This window comes from Carcharodon carcharias, chromosome 16 (assembly GCF_017639515.1).
Source record: "Carcharodon carcharias isolate sCarCar2 chromosome 16, sCarCar2.pri, whole genome shotgun sequence".
Lineage (NCBI taxonomy): Eukaryota > Metazoa > Chordata > Chondrichthyes > Lamniformes > Lamnidae > Carcharodon > Carcharodon carcharias.
The window spans coordinates 101,114,256-101,138,479 of NC_054482.1; the positions used below are offsets into that span (position 1 = coordinate 101,114,256).

The 24,224-nt window shown below is 41.5% G+C and overlaps 1 protein-coding gene across 3 annotated transcripts in view; it reads right to left on the reverse strand.

The window, feature by feature from the left end:
* Positions 1-21,059, reverse strand: part of ccdc18 (coiled-coil domain containing 18) — a 140,892-nt gene extending 119,833 nt beyond the window's left edge. Inside the window, exons 1-4 of one of the 3 annotated variants that reach the window (XM_041208706.1) lie at positions 20,976-21,059; positions 8,517-8,606; positions 4,610-4,802; positions 3,768-3,932 (exon numbers count right to left, since the gene is read on the reverse strand). In XM_041208706.1, coding sequence (XP_041064640.1) covers positions 3,768-3,932; positions 4,610-4,802; positions 8,517-8,596 — 438 coding nt within the window. In that variant the 5' untranslated portion in view covers positions 8,597-8,606; positions 20,976-21,059. Of the gene's footprint in view, positions 1-3,767; positions 3,933-4,609; positions 4,803-8,516; positions 8,653-20,975 lie in introns of those variants that run through there. The other 2 variants (XM_041208705.1, XM_041208707.1) reach the window with 2 other exon arrangements.
* Positions 21,060-24,224: the final 3,165 nt, after the last annotated feature.

The window sequence follows — 24,224 nt, forward strand, 5'->3', positions numbered from 1 at the left end:
GATGTGCTCTATTTCTGCGTCAAGCTTACAAAATGAGTGAACAGCTAGGGCCCTATTTACAAGATTGCTGATAAGACCAATCTTGTGGCACATGAAGCTATACGAATCCCAACATGTATACTGACCGGTGAAGATAGGCTTGCAGTAGACAGTAGTGGAGAACCCGTTAGCTGATTTCTCAACTAGCACATTGAGGAAAGGAAGCATTAGAGTGCTCCAGCTCAAAAGGGAATTTGAACTTGGGATGAAGCATATTAAATTATGTGAGGAAATCCTCACAGGCGGCTGCAGGTTCATAGATCACAAACATATTATCCATGTATCGGAAATATGCACAGGGTAGGAGGTTAGGACTATTTTCCATCAAAAATGCATTTCTCGTGAAAACCAACAAAAATGTTAGCGAGCACTAGACCTAGAGGGGATCCCATAGCTACACCATCGATTTGGGTTTTCATCTATTTGGGTTTACTTGCATTTATATAGCACTTTTCATGACCAGTGGAAGTCTCAAAGTACTTTACAGCCAGTGAAATACTTTTGAGGCATTGTCACTTTTGTAATGTAGGAAACACAGCAGCCAATTTGCACACAGCAAACTCCCACAAACAGCAATATTGTGTCCTTTTTACAATCGGTTTGTGATGTTGACTGAGGGATAAATATTGGCCAGAACACACCAGAGCTAACTCCTCTGCTCTCCTTCAAATGGGATCTTTCACATCCACCTCAGCAGGCAGATGGGGTCATAGTTTAACAAACCTCACCCGAAAGATCACTGTCATCTAAGACAGTGCAACACTCCTCATTTCTGCATTGGAGTGTCAGCCTCGATTTTTATGCTTAAACTCGAGTGGGACTTGAACCCGCCTTGCAACGAGATGAGAGTACTACTGTGATGGACTAAGACCTCACTGTACATTTTTTAAAATATACTCTTATACCCGTTTCTATTTCTAAATTTTAAAACTGGAACTTAGCTGAACAAGATCCTTAAAATGGCTGAACCTATGTCGGTCTGTGATCCCAGAACAAAAGAAGCCACTTTGCAATTTCAGGGAAACTCACCTCGTTATCTCAGAGAAGCCACTAATGATCATCTGGAGAATGCACAGCCCAAATTTAAAGAGAGCTATACAAAGGCTATTTGCATTTGATAACCTAGCTTGGCAGCAGGAGACGCAGGGTTGCTAAGGCAAAGGCCCCTCAAATATTCCTTTCAACTCAATAACCAAAACGTTTAGCAGTCTTTGAGACCCAGCCGAATTCTTGACAATGGATACACAGCCCTTGTTGAATCAGTTCGGTCGAAGGGTCATGAGGACTCGAAACGTCAACTCTTTTCTTCTCCGCCGATGCTGCCAGACCTGCTGAGTTTTTCCAGGTAATTCTGTTTTTGCCCTTGTTGAAGGCCTAGTGGGGTGGTGTCATGTGACCTAGGCATCTGGCTTGTGGAACAACTTAATATTGCCTTTCTGGGCTGAATAGCTCAGACTGCTCATTAACATCTGACTAGCAGCCACAAAAAATGACCTCTACCCAGGTTAAACACCTGGTCCCATCTAGACTGCTTCTGTCAGAACTTCTGTACCATCGCCTACAAGGCTGATTCATCTCTGCGTGCCCATTTAATCTTGTGAAGTCAACACCACCGGAAAAGTGAAATTATACAGCACTGGTTTACAGTCCACCAACCACTGTGAAGGAATACTTCATTGGACTTTGATTCTGGACTCTGAACTCATGTAAACCAATATTTATTTTCTCTGTGGTTTCTGTACTGTGAAACCTATTTTTCTCTACCCCGCTCTTCACTGTCTGAGTGCGGAGGTGATGGTGTGAACCCTCCTTCCCGCATTTTGAGTGTGAACTTGGATCGCACAAAAAAACCAAGGGGTTGGGAAAATATGCCACCACTTTTAAAGAGGGAAACAAATCAAAACACCTTTCTGTTTACAGAAAGTGGTGGTGATTTGCAGGTGATTACATACTTTTGAAGAGTAGTCACTGTTGCATCACAGGAATTTAAGGGGAAGCTGCACAAACACGAAGGAGAAAGGAAGTGAAGGTCATGTTAATAAGGTTAGATGGGAGGAGGCTCTTGTGGAGCCTAAACACTGGCATGGGCCAGTTGGCATGAAGAGCCTATTTCTGTAATATTATTAACAGAAAACCTATGCAAGATACCTAGCACCCTTCAATAATAGTCTCATCTGCATTAACAAAAGTAAATTTGCTCTAACTCTGACAACTATTTTATTCCGAAAGTACACGCGCAGCAAACTTTCTCGCCCAGAATGCTTGAGACCAAGGCGTTCCTGGGTTTTGGATAATGTTGGAACGTCTAGCCACAAGTCTGTGAACCAGATACAAATAAGTACCTGAGACAAACATTATAAAGTGGTGATAAAAATTGTTTTATTTATTCAAAAACTGTATTTTCTATGTTTCCAAAGTATTGCACCTTTGACATTAGAAAACACTTGGTTAGTGACTGTGGATCACAGGCACTGGCAACCAAACCAAAATTTGGGGAGGGGGCCTGATTATTGTTTGTGTGCACACATGTATGGGGAGAGGAGCTGATCACTATGTGTGTAGGGAGAGGGTTGATTACTATATATAAACATGTTTTTTAAAATTATTTCATGGTATGCAGAAGTCACTGGAAAGTTACCCTCGAGAAGTGGTGGTGAGCAGCCTTCTCGAACCACAGTAATCCATCCAGTGCAGGTGCACCCACAGTGCTGTTAGGATGAGATTCCAGGGCAACATTCATGGAACGCTGATGTAGTTCCAAGTTAGGATGACGCGTGGCTTGGAGGGTAACTTGCATTGGAATACCATCACCTGCATTTGCTGCTCTCGTCCTTCTAGATGTAGATGTCGCGGGTTTGGAAGATGCTGTCAACGGAGTTGCTGCAGTGCATCTTATGGATGGCGCAGAGTGTGTGTCAGAGGGAGTGAATGTTGTAGATGGCATGCCAATCATATGGGCTGCTTTGTCCTGGATGGTGTTGAGCTTCAAGTGTTGTCGGAGCCACATTCATCCAGTCAAGTGGGGAATATTCCATCATATTCCTTACCTATATCTTGTAAATAGTGGACAGGCTTTGGGGAGAGGAGAGTTACCTGAATCAGAATACCCATCCTCTGACCAGCTCTTACAGCACAGTTTGTATCTGGCCAGTCCAGTTCAAGTTTTTGGTCAGTGCATGTGTGTGGGGTGAGAAAGAGCGGCTGATTATTGAGAAATGTATCTCTGCCCATCCTGGAAACCTCCTTGAAACATACCTCTTTGATTGCATCCTCTTCTATCTTCTCTCATCCTCCTGTTTGGATCCGTTAGAGGCACTCGTACTTGACAAGGGCCATTAAAAGTAATGCCTGGAAAGCTCCGAAGATTTTATCGTACATTTAATGCCATTAACAATGTGGCCAGTCCTGAAGTTGCACGTGTGCTCAAAGAAATTCCGGACAACTGGTGTTTCCAGATTTCAAAGTTTCAGCTTAGAAAGGTTACAGTGTACAAGGTGGTCAACTGATGTGCATAAATTACGGGATTATTTCAAGCATAATTCATTATTCCATTTCCATATATTACTGCTCACGTGCATCCCCCACCAACCCCCCACTCCATTATGCCATCAACTGCAGTGTCTATAGTGCAATCTTCAGGGTTACTGTATAAATAAAGGTTTTTGAGATTGTCTGAATATGAATCCAGTCGTTATGCATATATACACACACACATTTGGAATACTCACTTTAACTTTTGACTGAGTCAACTCCACTTGTATACTTTCAACCTCACGCACTAAACTGTGATTCTGGGAAACCAAACGAGCATTGTCCTCTCGAAGTGTACTGAGCTTTTTCCATAGTTGTTCATTTTCCTGCTCAATGGCAGATGTAGCTGGCAACTGGGATGTCTAAAAGCACAAATGTGTGTTGAAATGTGGCATTATTCACAATTTTCCACCCGCACCCTCCTGAAGACAATCACTTTTGATGGAATAAGAGTTCTCCAGTATCTCACCCAACTTGCCATGTATCACGCTTAAAAACAAACAGCAAGTATTAGAAAAATAATCAGCAATGAAACACATTTCTATATTTGTTGGTTTACCATAATCATTATTCTTATTGTTTTGCCCTGAACAAACACTAATATCTCAACAGCATCCCATCAAATATCTGATATATCTGTCTTAACTTTTGAAAGAGAATATTTGCCAGTTTTACAGAAAATGTTTGAAAACCACTGAATTACAGCACTCCTACTGTCATCCTAACTAAAATCATTTAAGTTATTACAGACTCAAAGAGGTCTGCAACTCCTTAACTGTATGACTCAGTGTCAAACCAGTCCAAATCTTAAAAGACATCAGAGAACTGCATAAAATTAATGTAGAAGGAAGAATTTCCTGGCGTCTCATGTTGAAGGGACAGTTATATATTTAACTTCAAATAGCAGTTGGCAGCAACCACAGGGGGAAGACTCCAGAGCTCATAATAGCTGCACAAATAAATAACACACTGACAGTTACTGTTGCCAATTGAAGATTATCCAAGATATAAACACACTAATCAGAAGCTAAACATTTACCCTGCCTCCAAAACTGCTGGTTGGACTTATGTTGCTGAAAACACTTTTTTGAGGTAGTATTCTTTCAGCAGTTGCCAAATGACGATTGCTCATCGCAGGAACTACTGGATCAGGTTGAAAGAGGTCTTCCATGGTCAAAGCGGGGAAATAACCCTGCTGAGAAGAGTCATCAGACTGGTCACTTAAACGAGCACTGAGAGAAAAATGAAAACCATTCTAAGTTTAATTATACATTCAGGCTTGGAATAAAACTTATATTTATAAAAGCACTGAAATGCGCAAGGGTATTTTCACTTTAATACTGTATTATAAGACACTTTTACACCTACTCTAATGTTATTGCTAGGTAGTACAGTAAAATAAACTGATACTGTACCAAAGTCCTTCACAAGAGGAAGGTTAGGAAGACGGTGAAGGCTATATACCAACATGGGAATTCTGTGACTCGAGTATGGTGGTAGAATGTCAGAAAACTGTGTTTTAGAAGGTAGAGCAAGAAGTGGGAAAGGAGGATCATGCAGTACACCAGATTTGAAATAGAAGGTACAGGCAGGGTTATAAAACTCCAGCATGAGCAAGGCTAAGGAGAAATGAGGCATCAGGGCAGTAGTATAAAGGGTTAGCAGAATGGATATGCTAATCTATAAGGTACATGATGATGGAACACTGACATCAGAAAGTCATGTGCTAGGTACTCTAGGCAGCAGACAGGTAGCTCTGAGGGGAGACGTGCATTCCCTGTAACCCACTTGTACATACTGTAAATAGTGCGAATAAACTAGTTTTTAAGTAAATATCCTGAAATGCCTTCAACTCTTCCTTATTAGAATCCTGGCTTAGCAAATTTTACAACAAGGTTGACCTGAAGATGACAATAAGGAGTTTGAAACTGATCACCTAAAGGACAGAAGCCAATGAAACTTAAGTGGTGATAGGTGAGGAGGGTAGAATGAAAATGGACTTTTTGATGAGTTATACTTTACTGTTCTTCTAGTCCCAGCATTTGTGGGCTTGGTCCAGTTGAGTTTCAGGTCAATGGTAACCCTAGGATGTTGATGGCAAGGGACTCAGCAATGGTAATGACATCGAACTTCAAGGGGAGATGGTTAGGTTCTCTCTTTGGAGATGATCATATCCTAGCACTTGGGTGACATGAATGTTACTTGCCGCTTATGAGTCCAAGCCTAAAACATTGTCCAGGTCTTGCTAAAAGTGGGTACAGGCTGCTTCATTGTCCGAAAGTTGTGAATGGAAATGAACACTGTACAGTCATCAGCGATCATCCCCACTTCGACCATATGATGGAAGGAACGCCATTGAAGAAGATGGTTGGGCCTAGGAGCTCCAGCTGTGATGCCCTGGAGTTGAAATGATTGGCCTTCAATCACAACCATCTTTCTTTGTGCGCGGTATGACTCCAGCCAATGAAAACTTTTCCTCGATTCCCATTGACTTCAATTTTGCTAGGTTTCTTGATGCCATGCAATGGTCAAATGCTGCATTGGTGTCAAGGGAAGCCACTCTTACCTCACTTCTGGAATTCAGTTCTTTTGTCCATGTTTGGACTAAGGCTGTAATGAAGTCAGAAGGCAAGTGGGCCCTGGCAGAATTGATCACTGGTGGGCAGTTTATTGCCAAGTAGGTGCTGCTTGACGACACTTTCCATCCCTTTGCTGATGATCGAGTAGACTGATAGGGAAGTAATTGGCCCAACTGATTTTGTCCCTTTGATGGATAGTGGTATGTCCTGTCAGGTAGATGCGTGCAGTAGCTGTACTAGAACAGCTTAGCTAGGGGCACAGCTAGTTCTGGAGCACCAGTCTTCAGCACCACAGCCAGGATGTTCTTGGGGTCCAAGAACATGGACCAAGCTTTTGATGTATCCAGTGTACTTAAACACTTCTTGGTATCAGGTGGAGTGAAAATTCACTTGTGACCTCAGGAGGAAGCAGATATGGGATCATCCATCCATTTCTAGCCATCTTCAGCCAAAAATGCCAAATATTTCATCCTTGTCATAGTCAGATAGTCATTACAGCAGAGAAAAAAGCCAATCAGTCCCATTCACCTGCTCTATTCCCATAGTCCTGCAAGCTTATTTCCTTCAAGTGGCCATCTAATTTCCTTTTGAAATAATTGACTGCCTCAGCTTCCACCATACAGGTAGGTAGCAAGTGCCAAGCCACTACCATTTGCTGCCTAAAAAAAGCTCTTCCTCACATACTCCTTGCACCCACTCTGATGTCCTCTACCCTGACACCAGGGAGATAGCACACAAGTGGGTCACATAATGACAGTTACGGAAAAATCTATCAGTCCCCCAAGCTATGGAATCTCCTATAACAACTGAATTTCTACCCTTTGTTGTTCCATCCAGGGAAGTCCCTTGCTCATTGGTGCCACGATCTGGACTGCGCTCCTTCAAGGGGTCTTCACTCCCAGTTGCCTCAAATGCAGAGGACTAATTTAAGAGTGACACACACCCGAAGATTCCTGCACTTTCTGCCTCTTTCTACCCTTGCAGATAGCCACCCATCTACTATCTTGGAATTCTTACTACGGATGGGGTGGCACCTCCTGGAACATATGGTCCAGGAAATTCTCAGCATCCCTGTTGCTCCGTGGTGACTCCAGCTGCCCCTTAAGCTCCAAAACCCTATGCTCTTTGTCTTTTGCATTCACATGCTCAGTTCCTTGAGGATGGAGAGGTTCATTAGTTACTGACTGTCCACTACCATTCATAATTGGATTTGGCAGTACCACAGAGCTTTGATTGGATATGTTGGTTGTGGGACAGCTCCATCTATCGCTAGCGTGCTTCTTCAGCTGTGTAGAATGCATACATCCCTACGCTGCAACTTCAGGTATACATGGTGCTGCTCCTGGCATGCTCTCCTGAACTCTTCACTGAACCACGGTTGGTCCCCTGGTAATCGTAGAGTGAGAATATGACAGGTCATGATATCATGCATTGTGGGTGAATACAATTCTGCTGCTGCTGATGGCCTATAGCACCTCCGTGTATTCCCAGTTTTGAGATGCCAGGTTTGTTAGTGGCTTATTGTGTAGAATTTTTTTTAAAAAAGGGAGTTAATGCAATAGATTCATTCAGTCTTGCCACTGCTTAACTACAAAAAGATTTTGGTCCATCTATGGATTGCTGACAGAAATGCAAGCAGACATCATGGTGACATTCTTGGAATCAAGGGTTCTAGCATAATTGTAAAGCTGGAGGATGAAAGTACCTGTCAAAGTTGTCCCTATATTTGCCAAAAATTCTGCCAAGGAGTAATACCTAGATGAAGGGACCAGGAAGGTAAACATGGGCCCACCAGAGATGACTATGTGAGCACAGGAGATGTCATTGTAGGAGGTGTGCTGGCAAAGTTGTGACTTGCACATTGCTTCCTCGTGGTTGCAGTTCATCGGTGGCAGAGGATGGCCTGGTCAACCATCTCAAACCTATCAAGGAGCACAATAAGGAATGACACACTACAGTCGCACAGAAAGTCACATGGCTTTGACTAGAGGATATCATGAAACTGAGTTTCTCTGTCTTATGGAGAAAGGCACATGATTTTGTAAAATAATGAAGTTCAGGTGCCCAGTGCAAGTATGATTGAAGGCATTCAAATGGACTTTAATCAACTAACTTATGTAAATGGACCAAGAATTAGCAAATGGAATTTAATGCAGAAGGATGTTAAGAGATGTTTTCTTAAGCTCAGTAGCATCAATCACTCCTCCAACAAAATCCATGTGCTGGAGTTGAGAATTGATTCTCACTGTCCAATACCTACTTATATGAAAGCACTAGAAGGCTCACTTCAAGAATTCCTGCTTTTGTGCTGTAACTATCTGATTCTATGATAATTGCAGAGACAACAGTTGTTATTCAAATTCTGACCTGCTAAAGTCTGTCCTTGGGCTTTGTAAACTTCTTTCAGTCTTCATTAGCCTCTTCCTCAAAGTTATCAAATTATCCATCCACTTGTCCCTTTGGTAACAAAGCATCAATGTCCGTCATGAAGATGTTAGCCACACTACAAAAGCAAGCGTTCAAACTACTTAGAAAATGGCAATTTACAACTGATTTTGTTAATTCACAATGGAGGCATTAATAATTAAATCAGAACAACATCTGGATAGGATATCTATTAACTCCTGATTAAACCAAAATTCAACTGGCAATTTTTTGAAGGATTAAATGGTAGTACCATTATCAACCCAAAACAAAAGCAATAATAAAGACAGAAATAGGTTCCATTTATTTAGCACCTTTCATAGTAGGACATTCCAAGGCACTTTACAGTCATCAAATGCAGCAACCAATTTTTGCACAGCAAGATCCCTCAAACAACAATGGAGTGACAAATCAATACGTTATGATTACACTAAACACTTACACTACTGTTCCCCTAAACATATGCTGTAGTTCTGTACATTTAAATTTATGCTGTTACTGGTCAAATAATAGATTCCTAATGGCACCATGCACTACACAAAAAGCATCAATATACTTCAATATTGTATTAAATAGGCTTCTTGGACAATTCCTTACCTCAAATTGTTCCCACCATAAGCAATACATATGAAAAATACTTCCCCTTAACCGTTTAAAGTTCAAAATACCCTCTCCAGGCACGAGTCTAGTTTGAAAAGACATTTGTAAATATACACTTTCAGCATTTTCAGTTGAAGTTTCAGATGCATACTTAACCATTGAAATTTTTCATTGGCTAAAATGCAGCTATGTTTAATGTTAAAAATGTTAGCATAGTGCTGTGTTCTACTGGCAAGGTTTAGGCAATTTAAAAAATAAATATTCTCTGGGCTTGGGCAGGCCATCCTAAGTTACCCTGAGAAGGTTGCAGTGGGCCACTTTAGAACAACTGAGTGGCTTGCTCCATAATTACAAGGAGACAAAAGATGATAAAGATAGTACATTCTCTTCAAAGGATATGAATAAAGTCATGGGTTTTTAATGACAATCTGCCAGTTTTCGATCGTCATTTTTTCCATTGCTACTTCACAAATGACCATATTTATAGAATTCAAGTTCACTATTTAGAATTTCAACTCATGGCCAACTGGTTACTGGTCTGTTATCACAACCACAATATTATCACACCCAGAATTATCACAAAATTTGGCACCAAACCACAAAAGGAAATATGATGATAGGTCAAAGAGTTAGGAGCACCTTAAAAAGGAGACATATGCTGAAGCTGTACAAGAGAATAAAATAAGAGGAACACAGAGTTCCTCCAAAGAGTTATAGGGCTGGAGGAAGTTAGTGGTAGCACTCTCTCCTCCGAATCTGAAGGTTGTGGGTTCAAATCCCACTCAAACAATTTAGCATATAAATCTAGTCTGACACCTCACTGCAATGCTGATTTGTCAGAGGTGTGATTGAACAGAGACTTTGTCTCTCATGAGCATAAAAGATCACATGGCATCCAAGAACATGAGAGTTAATTGGGTAACAAACATCACTTAAAAAAATTCTCTATGAGAATTCCAAAGTTCCAGTTCCGGAGAAGAGTCCTACAGACTCGAAATGTTAACTGTTTCTCTCTCCACAGGTGCTGCCAGGCCTGTTGAGTTTTTCCAGCGCTTTCTATTTTTATTTCAGATCTCCAGCATCCAGAGTATTTTGCTTTTATTCTCTGCTGTGTTTCTTATATTACAAAAATTACATCTGAAAGGTAGTTAATTGGCTGTAAAGCACTTAGGAAGGTCCCATGGTTGTTAAATGTGCTATATAAATGCAAGTCTTTCTTTACAAAGAGAGAGTGGCGTGGCTATGGAGGGATTTGAACACAAAGATGGCATGGTTGCACAAGCACATATCCCTCATCTAGGAAGAGGAGCATATGCCGGGGGATCTCAGGGACTCCGTGATCATGATTATATTCAAGAAGTTAGATGTAATAATTACAGAGAGATCTCCCAGCTCTCTGCCACAAGAAAGATCATCGCAAGGACTCTCCTCTACTGCCTCCTCCCAGTGGCTGAGGAATTCCTTCCAGAGTCACAGTGCAGTCTTTGTCCATCGAGAGGCACAGCAAACATTATCTTCACTGCAGTAAATTCAAGAAAAGTGCAAGAAACAGCACCAACTACTGTACACCGCCTTTTTCAACCTCATAAAAGCCTTTGACTCTGTCAACCATGAAAGCTTATAGAGTATCCTCCTCAAATTTGGCTGCCCTCAGAAATTTGTCACCATCCTCTGCCTACTCTACAATGACACGCAAGCCATGATCCTCACCAATGGAACCACCACACACCATATCTCAGTCAAAACTGGGGTCAAACAAGGCTGTGTAATTGCAACAACTCTCTTCTTCATTCTCCTCCTTGCAATAATGCATCTTACCTCTAGTAAATTTTCCATATGCATGGAGATAACCTACAGAAGACAGGAAAGCATTCAATCCACGCCACCTTCAATCCAAAACCAAAAATCACTTCACCCTCATTCACATAGCTTCAGTGTGCAGACGATACTGTGTGCACACTCACTCAGAAACTGAGCTCTCGGTCATTGTCAACTCCTTCCCCAATGCAAATGAGAAAATCGGCCTTTCACTAAATACATGAAGAACTAAGGTCCTCTTCCAATCAGCTTCCACAGCAAAACACTTCACCCCACATTGCAGATTAAGATCAACGGGAAGATCCTGAAAATTGTGAATCATTTTCCATATCTTGGAAGCCTCCTCTTGATGAAGGCAGACATAGATGAGAAATTCATCATCGCTTCCAAAGGGCCAGCTCATCCTTCGGCCAACTGAGGAAAGGAGTATCTGAGGAGCAGGATCTCAAACCCGAGACTAAGGTCATGGTTTACCAGGCAGCAGTGACCCTGCATCTCGACATGCTTCAGAGACTTGACAGCCTACAGCAGGCACCTCCATGCACTGGAGAAGTACCACCAGTGGTGCCTTCACAAGATCCTCCAAATCAGAAAGGCAGTCAACAGCAGTATTCTCTCCAAAGCTAACTTGCTTTGAGGTACTAATCACTCAAAATCAATTTCATTAGGCGGGACACTGTTGTATGCTTGACACCAGACTCCCAAAACAACTGCTCTACTCGGAAGTTGGTTACGGCAAGAGACTCCCAGGAGGACAGTGGGATATCTTCAAAGCATCCCTGAAGGGGTCACACATACCTTCTGACTCATGGGGGAGGCTGTGGCCTTTTGTTTTCATTCATTCAAGGGATGTAGACTCTGCTGGCTGGGCCAGCATTTATTGCCCATCCCTAATTGCCCTTAAGAAGGTGGTGAGCTGCCTTCTTGAACTGCTGCAGTCCATGTGGTGTAGATACACCCACAGTGCTGTTAGGAAGGCAGTTCCAGGATTATGACCCAGCGACAATGAAGGAATGGCAACATATTTTCAAGTCAGGATGGTGAGTGACTTGGAGGGGAACCTCCAGGTGGTGGTGTTCCCATCTCTCTGCTGCCCTTGTCCTTCTAGAAGGTTGTGGGTTTGAAAAGTGCTGCCTAAGGAACCTTGGTGAATTCCTGCAGAGCATTTTGTAGATTGTACACACTGCTGTGACTGTGTGTTGGTGGTGGAGGGAGTGAATGTCTGTGGATGTGGTGCCAATCAAGCAGACTGCTTTGTCCTGGGTGGTGTCCAGCTTCTTCAGTGTTGTGGGAGCTGCACTCATCCAGGCAAGTGGAGTATTCCATTACATTCCTGACTTGTACCCTGTAGATGGTGGACAGGCTTTGGGGAGTCAGGAGGTGAGTTACTCATCACAATTCCTAGCCTCTGACCTGCTCTTGTAGCCACAGTATTTGTATGGCTAGTCCAGTTCAGTTTCTGGTCAATGGTAACCCGCTAGGATGTTGATAGTGGGGGATTCAGTGATGGTAATGTCATTACATCAAGGGGCGATGGTTGGATCCTTTCTTGTCAGAGATGGTCATTGCCTAACATTTGCGTGGCATGAATATTACTTGCCACTTCTCAGCCCAAGCCTGGATATTGTCCAGATCTTGCTGCATTTGGACATGGGCTGCTTCAGTATCTGAGGAGTTGCAAATGGTGCTGAGCATCGTGCAATCATCAGCAAATATCCCTATTTCTAACTTTATGATGGAAGGAAGGTCATTGATGAAGCAGCTGAAGATGGTTGGGCCGAGGACACTACCCTGAGGAACTCCTGCAGTGATGTCCTGGAGCTGAGATGACTGATCTCCAACAACCACAACCATCTTCCTTTGTTCCACGGTATGATTCCAACCAGTGGAGAGTTTTGCCCGATTCCCATTGACTCCACTTTTGGTAGGGCTCCTTGATGCCACACTCAGTCAAATGCTGTTTTAATGTCAAGGGCAGTCACTCTCACCTCAACTAGTGGTATTTTCACTGGACTGGTATTCCAGAGACCCAGGGTAATGTTCGAATCCCACCACAGCAGATGGTGAAATTTGAATTCAATAAAAACCTGGAATTAAAAGTATCACGATGCCCATGAAACCATTGCCACTTGTCGTAAAATCCCATCTGGTTCATTAACGCCCTTTAGGAGGAAATCTGCTGTCCTTATCTGGTCTGGCCTACATGCGACCCCAGACCCACAGCAATGTGGTTGACTCTCAAATGCCCTCTGAGAAAGGGCAATAAATGCTGGCCTAGCCCACGTACCATAAATGAATAAAAAAAAATGGAAGACCAGTGGAAGACCCTGGCTTATGATTGACCAAAATGGAAAGACTCATATAAGAAGGCACGGAGTACATCAAGGAACACGTAGACATCAAGGAACACGCAGAGGCAAAGTCAAGGCTTCAGAGGGAGCGAAACCCGCAAACAACCCATCTACCCAACCCTTCAAATACCACCTGCCCCACATGTGGCAGAGTCTGCAGATTGTGCACTGGGCTTATCAGGCATTTCAGAACCCATCAAACCAGAATGGAAGCACGTTATCCCTGATCCCGAATGACTGCCTAAGACGACATCTGGCCATGTAGTTTAGCCTGCACACAATGACAATATAATATTTAATCTCCTTTGGAAATGATGGAAGAATTAGGTAGGTAATCATGTATTTTATAATAACCATTTACCACAAATAGCAAGGGAAGTGGGAGGTTACCTGCATACATATGGTGATCAATAAAGACATTTCATTCATAAGGGACTCCAACAGCTACAGAAACTGACATGTAATCATGATCATTTAGCAAGCTTTGGGAAAAGGGTTTAAACTATATCAAGCAGTATAGCCTACACAACATTAAATGCATTTTTAAGTGGACTTAAGGATTTCCAGTACTTAGTACAGCACAATGATTACTGCAGAAGGGCTCAATATTTGCTCCCCCAGCTCATCCTTCAGAGCAAGATCAATCCAGCAATGTTCAACCTGCAGTGGACAATCACTTTCTCCCTTTGAAAGGACTTGGCTGAATCAGTGGTTGAATAAACTCAAGAACAAGGCAGACAGTGCTTGCTACATAGTCCATATGGAAACTGACTGCATGCAATAGTTGCTAAATAACTAAGGGTTCAGCTGTTAATGTTTTTTTTGTAGGCTATTGAACATTGGGGCATGCAGTAATTTTACTGTAAATAGAAAACTCAATTTGCACCTCAGATGGGATCTGGTTTGAAGCAATTGTAATGTCTAATTACCTAATTGACAAATGATTATGCACATGAGTTTTCCCACTGGAAATTCACTCCATAAAATGTTTTAAGGATATACAGGGATTGCTATACACTGAGGTTTTATTTAATAGCACGGAGTTTCAAGTTCAATTTTAACATCAACTGTTTTTGAAATGTGCTTTCATGATCAAGTTCTTTCTCTTCCAAAATATCACATGTCTCTGCCTTCAACTGTCCTCCACAGTTACTGAAATCCTGATGTATGGCTTTATTATCTTAAGGCTTGATATTTCCAATAGCCTCCTCCTCACCTCCAAAAACAATTTACAATATCACACATTTCATTCTCCACCCTACAAATCACCAACTTTCACCTACTCAAATTGAAACATCAGGCCTGATTTTAACTCGTTCAAAACCATTTCACTTCAAATTAAAATTGGGCCCATCCTTACCAAGCTCTGCAGGCTTACTCTGCCTCTGAAATTATTTTATAAATGTCACTTTCAAATCCCTGCATGGTCTTGCTCACTTACTTCACCACGCTCTTTCAGCCAAGCATCCTCAAAAATTCTCCAATACTGGTTTGCTCCCAACAACAATTCGACTTGTGAAGTGCCTTTAATGTAATAAAAACATCCCAAGGCACTTCACAGGAAGTAGGTTTTAAGGAATGTTAAAGGAGGATAGCGAGGTAGAGAGGCAGAGAGGTTTTGGGAGGGAATTCTAGAGTTTAAGATCATGGCAGCTAAAGGGACACCCACCAATGATGAAGCGATTAAAATGGTGGGGGATGTGCGAGAGGCCAGAATTAGAGAGGAGCAGGTATTTTAGAGGGCCATAGAGCTAGAGAAGATTACAGAGAAGATTACAGAGAAGGAACATGAAAAAACATGGAGGAATGTGAAAACAAGAATGAGAATTTTAAAACTGATGGACTACTTAACCAGAGCCAAAGTGAGTCAACAAGCACAGCAGTGATGGGTGAAGTGGACTTAGGGCAAGTTAGGATGGGGCAGCAGAGGATTCTCTCAACTTTATGAATGATAGGACATGGGAGATAGGCCAGCAGTGCATTGGAATAGTCGTCAAAACATAAGATAAGGGGTAGGAGTAGACCATTTTGAGCCTGCTCCGCCATTCAAAAGGGCCATGGCTTATCTTGGACCTCATCGCCAGCTTCCCGCATTAATAATATCCCAACTTCCTTAGTATTGCAACATTTATCAATCTCTGTCCTGAATATACTCAACAACTGAGCTTCCACAGCTCTCTGAGATAGAGAATTCCAAAGATTCACAACCCTCTGGGTAAAGAAATTTTTCTTCATCTCAGTCCTAAATCACCAGTGAGTTATTTCTAATTCTATAATTAATAACTAATTCTAGATTCCCTAGCTAAAGGAAACATTCACTAAGCATCTACCTGTCAACCCTATTAATAATCTTGCATGTTTCAATTAGATCACTTCTTATCCTTCTAAGTTCTAGGGAACATAGGCACAGACCACGCAATCTCTCCTCATAGGGCAATTCCCTCATCCCAGGAATGAGAGGGAGTTTGCTGCGCTCCCTCTAGGGCAAGTCATCTTGCTTTGATTAAGGAGAACAAACTGCACACAATATTCCTGGTGTGGTTTGTAGCTACACTTTTTTACTCTTACACCCAAATCCCTTCGTAATAAAAAGGTAACACACCATTTGCATTCCTAATTCCTTGCTTTACCTATATGTTCACCTTCTATGTTTAGTGCACAAAGACACCAAGGTCCCTCTAAATACGAAAGTTTCCCAGCGTCTCATCATTTATGAACTATTCGGCATTTCTACTCTTCCTGTCAAAGTAGATAACTTCACTAAAGGTAACAATGAGGTACCTTTGGAGGTAGGAACAAAGTCACAGATGTTACGGAAGTGGAAATGGGCAATCTTAGTGATGATGTAGATATATGATCAGAAGCTTAACTTAATATCAAATGACACCAAGGTTGTTGCAAACTGTCTGGTTCAGCCTCAGAAAGCTGCCAGGGAAAGGGGCAGAAACAACGGGTAGGAAGCAGAGTTTGTACCAGGGACCAAAGACAATGTCAAGGAGTACAGTCATGAGGAAACACTGAAAGAATTTAGACAAAACCACAATACTGCAGATGCTGGAAGTTTGAAATAAAATTCTGATGAAAAGTCACAAGTCTGAAACATTAAGCTTGTTTCTGTCCCCACAGATCCTGCCAAACCTGCTGAGCATTTCCAGCATTTTCTGCATTTATTACTAAGAAAAATTAGGCATACCTACCTGTAAAGGAGGCCTCTGAAAAGTGATATTTGTAGAGGTAATAATATTCAAGGGAATAGAAAGAAAATCGCTGGCTGTTACTTTAAGTTAAATCTGGTCTTAAGATGTGGGACACAGATTCAAAACTGATAACAGAATATTCTCTTTCAGGCAAAGGATGATTAACTGATGGAATAGATTTATACATACAGTAATAGATACCAAAACACTGGAATTATTAAACAGGGGTGGGCAAGTGTTGGGGAGGGGCTAGTGCCATTACAGCATGATTAAACTAACATGCTGAAAGGCCTTTTTCATAACTAAATATTTTGTGTTGTATGCCTAATTACAAGATATGGTATGTGGGTTAAGTCATGTACTTTATTTTTATATATGGAGTCACTAACAGCTCAACATAAGCTTAAGGAACAGCATTCTCATCTATTGTTTTGACACCAAGCTTGAGGAGCAACACTGCATCTTCCGATTAAGCACTTACATCCAAAATTCTACCATCCTTTACATGAAGAAATGCTTCTTAACTTCATAGCCAAAAGGCCTGGCACTAATTTTTTGACTTTGCCTCCAGTCCTAGCCTTCCCAACTAGCAGGAACAGCTTTTCTTAATTTACCCTATGTGCTCCATTTAATGCGGTGAAACTTTGATCAAATCACCCTCTATATTCTATATTCCAGGGATTACAACCCAATTTCTTTAATCTCTCTTCACGTCTAGGTATAATTCTAGAATATCTACACTGCAATCCCTCCAAGGTCAATTTATACTTCCCAAGCATGGTGTCCAGTGTTAGAATAATATCTTTCAAAATTGAATTTTTCTTTTAAAATATGGAAGGGTGTAGCAATATCTGGACATTTGGATGCTGACATGGAGTTTTTTTTTGAAAGGGTCAACAAGCAGGTCTCTTCCAATAAATCACCTGATCTGCATTGTACTTGAGAAAGGGCTGGTTGTTCGTTTTGAACTGCAACACTTTAAATAATGGGGGCAAAGCAAACTGGAAGACAAAGGCTATAGGTTTTTTACTGGAAATCATATGGCAGAAGAAAGCTTTAAGTTTTTAACCTATGGGTTTCAACTCAGTCTTACTGAGGAATAAGCCGAGAAAGGAAGGCTACCTAACTGGCTCTCTCTCTGCCTTACTTGAAATTGTGCGTAGTTATCAACCTGTAGCCTGATAATCCTCACCTAAGTGTACAGTGTATGCATTTTTGGACCTGAAAAACTGAGACAGGAAGAATTGATCCAGCCATACATATTCTTCTCCACACCGAGTTCTGTTGGTGAGAACTTCCAGACTTCCATCATTGACCCCCATCTTCACGCAAGGGAATTCCAGATCAAGTGTTGAAACCCTGCGAACTTTATTTTATTACGCCTGCCTTCTCAAGCCCATCTCTGCAGAGAGAGAGACTAACTGTTTTCCCTTTGTCTGTTTGTGCGTGTAAGTGCTGGGGGACTTTTTTTTTTAAAAAAGACAGAGATAGATAGTTATACTTCCAGAGCACAATTGTGTGTTAACTAGTTCTTGCAATTTGTTAAAAAAGTTTTGTTTTATAATAAACAATCGTTCTGAGTTTATTGAAAGAAGCCTGGTTAAATTCTCTTATTCTGGGTACCAGTACTGAAGGTAAACAATTGGCCATTTTGGTGAAAAAATTAAACTTTTAAATTAATGGTACAGGTTGCCGAATTGTGGGATAGATAATATGCACAGTCCTCCCATCCTGGTCATAACACCAGACTGCTCTGTGCTCCAGGTGTGATCTAACCAGGGTTTAGTATGGCTGAAGTATGTCCTCTACCCCATATCCTGTATTCTATTTCTCTTGAGATAAAGGCCAGCATAAAAGCCTTTTTGATTATTTTTTGTTCGTGACATTTTAAATGATCTGTGTACCTAAACCCCCAAGTTTCTTGAGCCTCCACCATTTCTAGCTTTTTTCACCATTTAGAAAGTACCCTGCTCTATCCTTTCACGTGAGCAGATCTAAAGAACAGCACTTTCTACAATTCGCCCTGAACACTGCAGTAAATTGTAAAGCCAAATTATGAGCTCAAATCCCTACATGTGGCTTGAAGACAAACTTCCAACTTGGTGACTTTTCTTGTAACTGAGCCAACCTGACATCTATAAAATCTCATATATTAAATTTTATTTTAAAGTGAAGTTCCACTACTACTTCACAAACATTTCCATTTAATCCCACAATAATGCAGACAATTTAAATCTACCATTAGAACTGGTCTCTTCATAGTCATGACAACCTACCCAACAACCAAATTAATGTGGTCACATTTTCTCTATGACACAGTGATGGAACTTTGAAACCATAAGACTCCACTATTTTTCCATTAACCTGACAACTGAAATTGAGTTCAAAACATCTGAGCAGGCTCTCAATTTCTTATAATTCACTTTAGAACAAATTCCATTATATCCTTTTGTGAATTCCACAATGATTATAAGTACATTCCATAAAAGTAGCTAATTAATTAAGACACTTTATGGTAGCTGCTACTGCACAAAAGAATTACTTTTAGGCCAGCATATCCAACATCTATTTATACATAACATGTTAGTTAAAATGATTTTTGTACATCTTACATATATTAACAGTACAAACTTAGTGAAATTATACTGTGACAGAAGATGTCTTAAAATAAGGCAAATTAACCGAGCAGCTTAAATAATGAGGACAGGTCGTATAGACCTGTCTTGTATTCCCAAGAAGAAGATTAGGGTTTCTAATTCATGATCAAAGGAATTAATAGAAAGAAAGAAGGATAAAGAGAGAGAAAATATTTCCTTTGGTACGGGGGTCCAATACATGGGGGCATAACATTAAAATGAGAGCCAGGCTGTTCAGGGGTAATGTCAAAAAATATTTCTTCATGCAAAAAGCATTGGTAATCCAGAGACCTCTTCCCACAAAGAGCTGTTGAAATTGGTGAATTTAAAGTTCAAGAAGTGAGATTGATAAGATTTTTGATGGGCAAGGAATTAAGGATGACAGAACCAAGGTGGGTGGATGTAATTAAAATACAGATCAGCATTGATAGATTTTTGTTAGGCAAGGAATTAAGGATGACAGAAGTGGGTGGATGTAATTTCAATGCAGATCAGCATTGATCTAACTGAATGCCAGAATTGATTCAACGGGATGAATGACCTGTTCCTATGAATATGCTTAAAGAAAAGCACAGGTCCATTTAGTATGGCATACTTAATACTGTAAAAAAAATCTCATCTTTTGTATTTGATTTTTCTCACCCTGTAGAAACCTGCTATAGGTACTTTACAATTTTTCAGTGACATTCAATTTCCTCAACGAGGGCCCTTCCAAATTGATAGAGATCTAATTTTAAAATGAAAATATTTAGGATTTCCTGATGAAGGCCCACCAAAAGGTTTATGAAGGTTAAGTTCTTAAAATTATTTTGACATGGAATAGAAAATTTAGTAACTAAATTATAAAGTTTATGAAAAATATAAATTAAAATACAAAATAATTAAAATATAGTAAAATATTCAACAAAAATCAAAGGTACATAGACCACTAATATAACCTAAACATATTTTGTGCAAGCATCTCCCAGTTCCTGGTCAATGCTACTTGCTACAGATATTTTTTAAATTGTGAAAATAATGTGGTATAAAGTAACAGACTGTGATTTAATATCAAGAGCCATTTGACATCCATAAACCCACGAGAATTTATCTGAGTTTTATTCCTGTAAACCTTAGTCTATTCCCAACCATGATTGTGTCTACCAAGTAACCATGGCTACCTCTATTTACCCATAATCAACCTCAAAACTTCACTACTTAAATTCAGCAACGAAATCATCCGCAGAACAATTTCCAAGATGCTGTTACAATTCTGCGTATGAAAATGCAGTATTGAATAAATAGCAAAGAGAAATTAGCCAGCTATTCAAGTTATTAAAACCGGCTAAGACGCAAAAAGCTGAACTGAGCACATAACTCAGACTTACGTAATTATTAGCAAATCTCGGAGTTTGAAAAAAAAAGTTAGAATTCATAAAGCAACTGTCAATGTAAATATCGCAGAACCTTTATTACCTAAATCAACCCGGGTTGGTTTTGTGAATGGGAGTCAGACGGGAAGCAACACAACAAAAACAAAAACAAAAATACCTGGAAAAACTCAGCAGGTCTGACAGCATCTGCGGAGAGGGACACAGTTCACGTTTCGAATCCGTATGACTCTTCATCAGAAGATTCCGCAGATGCTGTCAAACCTGCTGAGTTTCTCCAGATATTTTTGTTTCTGTTCTAGATTTCCAGCACCCGCGGAAATTTTGCGTTTAATCAACACAACAAACCCGCTACCTCAGTGCATTTACCTGCAGCACTAACCTAACCAGCACAGCAATTTACCACGAGGAAAATAAAGCCGGTAATTACCAGTTTTAAGGCCACACATGCAACGCTTGTGTCATAGCACGAAAACAACATGACCAAATCGCCGCCATCTTCCCACTCAGTGCTGTTGCCACTCGCCTGAAAGCTGCGTTTTGAGCTCAGCGCGCAACGACTTCTAATTGGGCAGTCTTGGGCCACCCCTCCCTTCTGATTGGACAAAGTGGGCCCCATCCCTCCTTTCCGATTGGTCAGCGTGGCCCTCCCCTTCCCGCCCACAATCGCGCGCGCTTTCGCCGAATTCAGGCGGGGCCGCGGACGACCGTTAACGAGATGGCGGCGGCGTGGGGCGGGGCGGGGCGGCGCGGGTTGGGCTCCAGGGGATACGCCAGAAAGCGCACGCGTTGGACAATGTGGACGCCACAACTGTTCAGAGGGCCGTGCGAGAGTGCCCTCAATAAAGGGTTCAAAGATAGAGAAATACTCAAAAGTCACTTTCCCTATCGTACTGAGCTCACCATAGAATTATGGGGGCCACTCCATCGTTGGCAGGGCAACTCAGTTCACAAAATAAAGTCAAAATACTGCGGATGCTGGAAATCTGAAACAAAAACGGCCGGAAAAACTCAGCAGGTCTGACAGCATCTGCGGAGAGCGACACAGTTGACATTTCGAGTCCGTATGACTCTTCATACACCTTCGGTCTGTCCGCAAGCATGACCCAGACCTCCCTGTCGCTTGCCATTTCAACACACCACCCTGCTCTCATGCCCACATGTCTGTCCTTGGCTTGCTGCATTGTTCCAGTGAAGCTCAACGCAAACTGGAGGAACAGCACCTCATCTTCCGACTAGGCACTTTACAGCCTTCCGGACTGAATATTGAGTTCAACAACTTCAGATCATGAACTCTCTCCTCCATCCCCAACCCCTTTCCGATCCCACTTTTTCCAATAATTTATCATTTTTAATATATTTTTCTTTTCCCACCTATTTTTAAATTTATTTCCATCTATTGTTTTATCTCCACCTTTTAGCCCATTCTGATCCCTTCCCCCCACCCCACCCCCACTAGGGCCAACTGCCACTTGCTTGTCCTGCTTGCTACCCTTAACGTCCCCATTTGTACATTCCTTAGATAATATCACCACCGTCAACACCCCTTTGTCCTTTTGTCTATGACATCTTTGGCAATCTCTTCCTTGCCTCCACCTATCTGGCCCTCTATTCAGCTCTACCTGTCCCACGCCCCTCTACCAGCTTATATTTCACTTCATTTCTCCATTTCCTCAGTTCTGATGAGTCATTCGGACTCAAAACGTCAAATGTGTTCCTCTCCGCAGATGCTGTCAGACCTGCTGAGTTTTTACAGCTATTTTTGTTTTTGTTTCAGTTCACAAAATTGCGACAGCATAGAAGGAGGCAATCTGACCCATCATGTCTGCTCCAGCCCTCATAATGAGCAACTCACCTGGGGAGGCAGTGGCCTAGTAGTATTGTCACTGGACTAGTAATCCAGAGACCCAGTCTCTGGGGACCCAGGTTTGAATCCCACCACAGCAGATGGTGGAATTTGAACTCACCAATGATGACCATTGCTAATTGTTGTAAAAAAAAATCTGGTTCACTAATCTTTAGAGAAGAAAATCTGCTGCCCTTACCTGGTCTGGTCTACATGTGACTCTGGACCTATAGCAATGTGGTTGACTCTTATTTGCCCTCTGAACAAGGGCAATTAGGGGTGGGCAATAAATGCTGTCCTAGCTAGTAACATCCACATCTCATGAATGAATTTTTTTAAAAATCCCCATTTTCCCTGTAATACTGCATGTTCTTCCTTTACTGATAACAGGCTAATTCTCTTTTGAAAGCTTGAATTGAATCTGCCTCCACTCCACTCTCAGGCAGTCACTCCTGACCCTAATCACTTGTCTAAAATAGTTTCTTTTCATATTACTTTTGCATCTTTTACCAATTATTTTAAATCTGTGCCGTCTTGTCCTCAATTCTTTCATGAGTGGGAACAGTTTCTCCCTATTTACTCTGTCCAGACCCCTCATGATTTTGAATACCACCATCAAATCCCTTCTCAGCCATCTCTTCTCCAAGTAAAACAGTCCTAACTTCTCCAGTCTATCTCCAATAACCTAAGTTCCTCATCCCTAGAACCATTCTCATTAATCTTTTCTGCACCCTCTTTAAAGTGCAGCACACAGAACTGGAAGCAATACTCTAGCTAACTGAGGCCGAACTAGTGACTTATACTAATTAACATAACTTCCTTGCTCTTGTAGTCTCTGCCCCTATTAATAAAACCCAGGATACCAGGGTAATGCTCTGGGGACCCAGATTTGAATCCCACCACAGCAGAGGGTGGAATTTAAACTCACCAATGATGACCATGAAACCATTGCTGATTGTTGTAAAAACCCATCTGGTTCACTAGTCTCCTTTAGAGAAGGAAATCTGCTGCCCTTACCTGGTCTGGTCTACATGTGACTCTGGACCCACAGCAATGTGGTTGACTCTTATATGCCCTCTAAATAAGGGCAATTAGGGCAAGTTTTATTAACTGGTCTCTCAACCTGTCCTGCTACATTCAATGATTTATGCACATGTTCAGCCAGGTCCCTCTGCTCCTCCACCCCCATTAGGTCTGTACCCTTTATTTTATATTGTCTCACCATGCTCTTCCTACCAAAATGAATCGCTTCTGTTTTCTATTAATAACCCCACAGCAAACTCGAGACAGGATGAACTCAAAAGTTTAGGTTTTTTGCATGCACTGAAAAAGCAGAAGAAGCTTTGCAGTCATACGTCAAAGCAGAATGGAGAAAAGGAAGATTTACAGTGCCAAGACCACAGAGGAATTAAATAGTGTTTCACATGGGTTCCAGAGTCCTAAATCAAAGTCCAATGAAGTGTCGCTTTACAGAGGTCAGTGGGCTGAAAACCGATGCCATATAACTCACTTTTCCAGCGGTGTCGATTTCACATAATGAGATAGGCATGCAGAGATTAATCAGTCTTGTAGGCAACGGTACAGAATTCCCAGTAGTAGCAGCATAGATAGGGGCCAGTTGTCCAAACTTGGGCAGAGCCCCTTTTCTGTGAGGCTGCTTGTGGGATGGTAAACAGCAGACTGAGCTTGCAGTTCCACAAAGCAATATAACTGGTTTCACAAACTAGAGGGCCATGCCACATGACTCCCACCTCTCCACATTGCCTTTGACAAGGGATATATATCCCTTGCCTGGGTCTCTGAGATTGTTCAATGAGCCAACCATTAAAAATT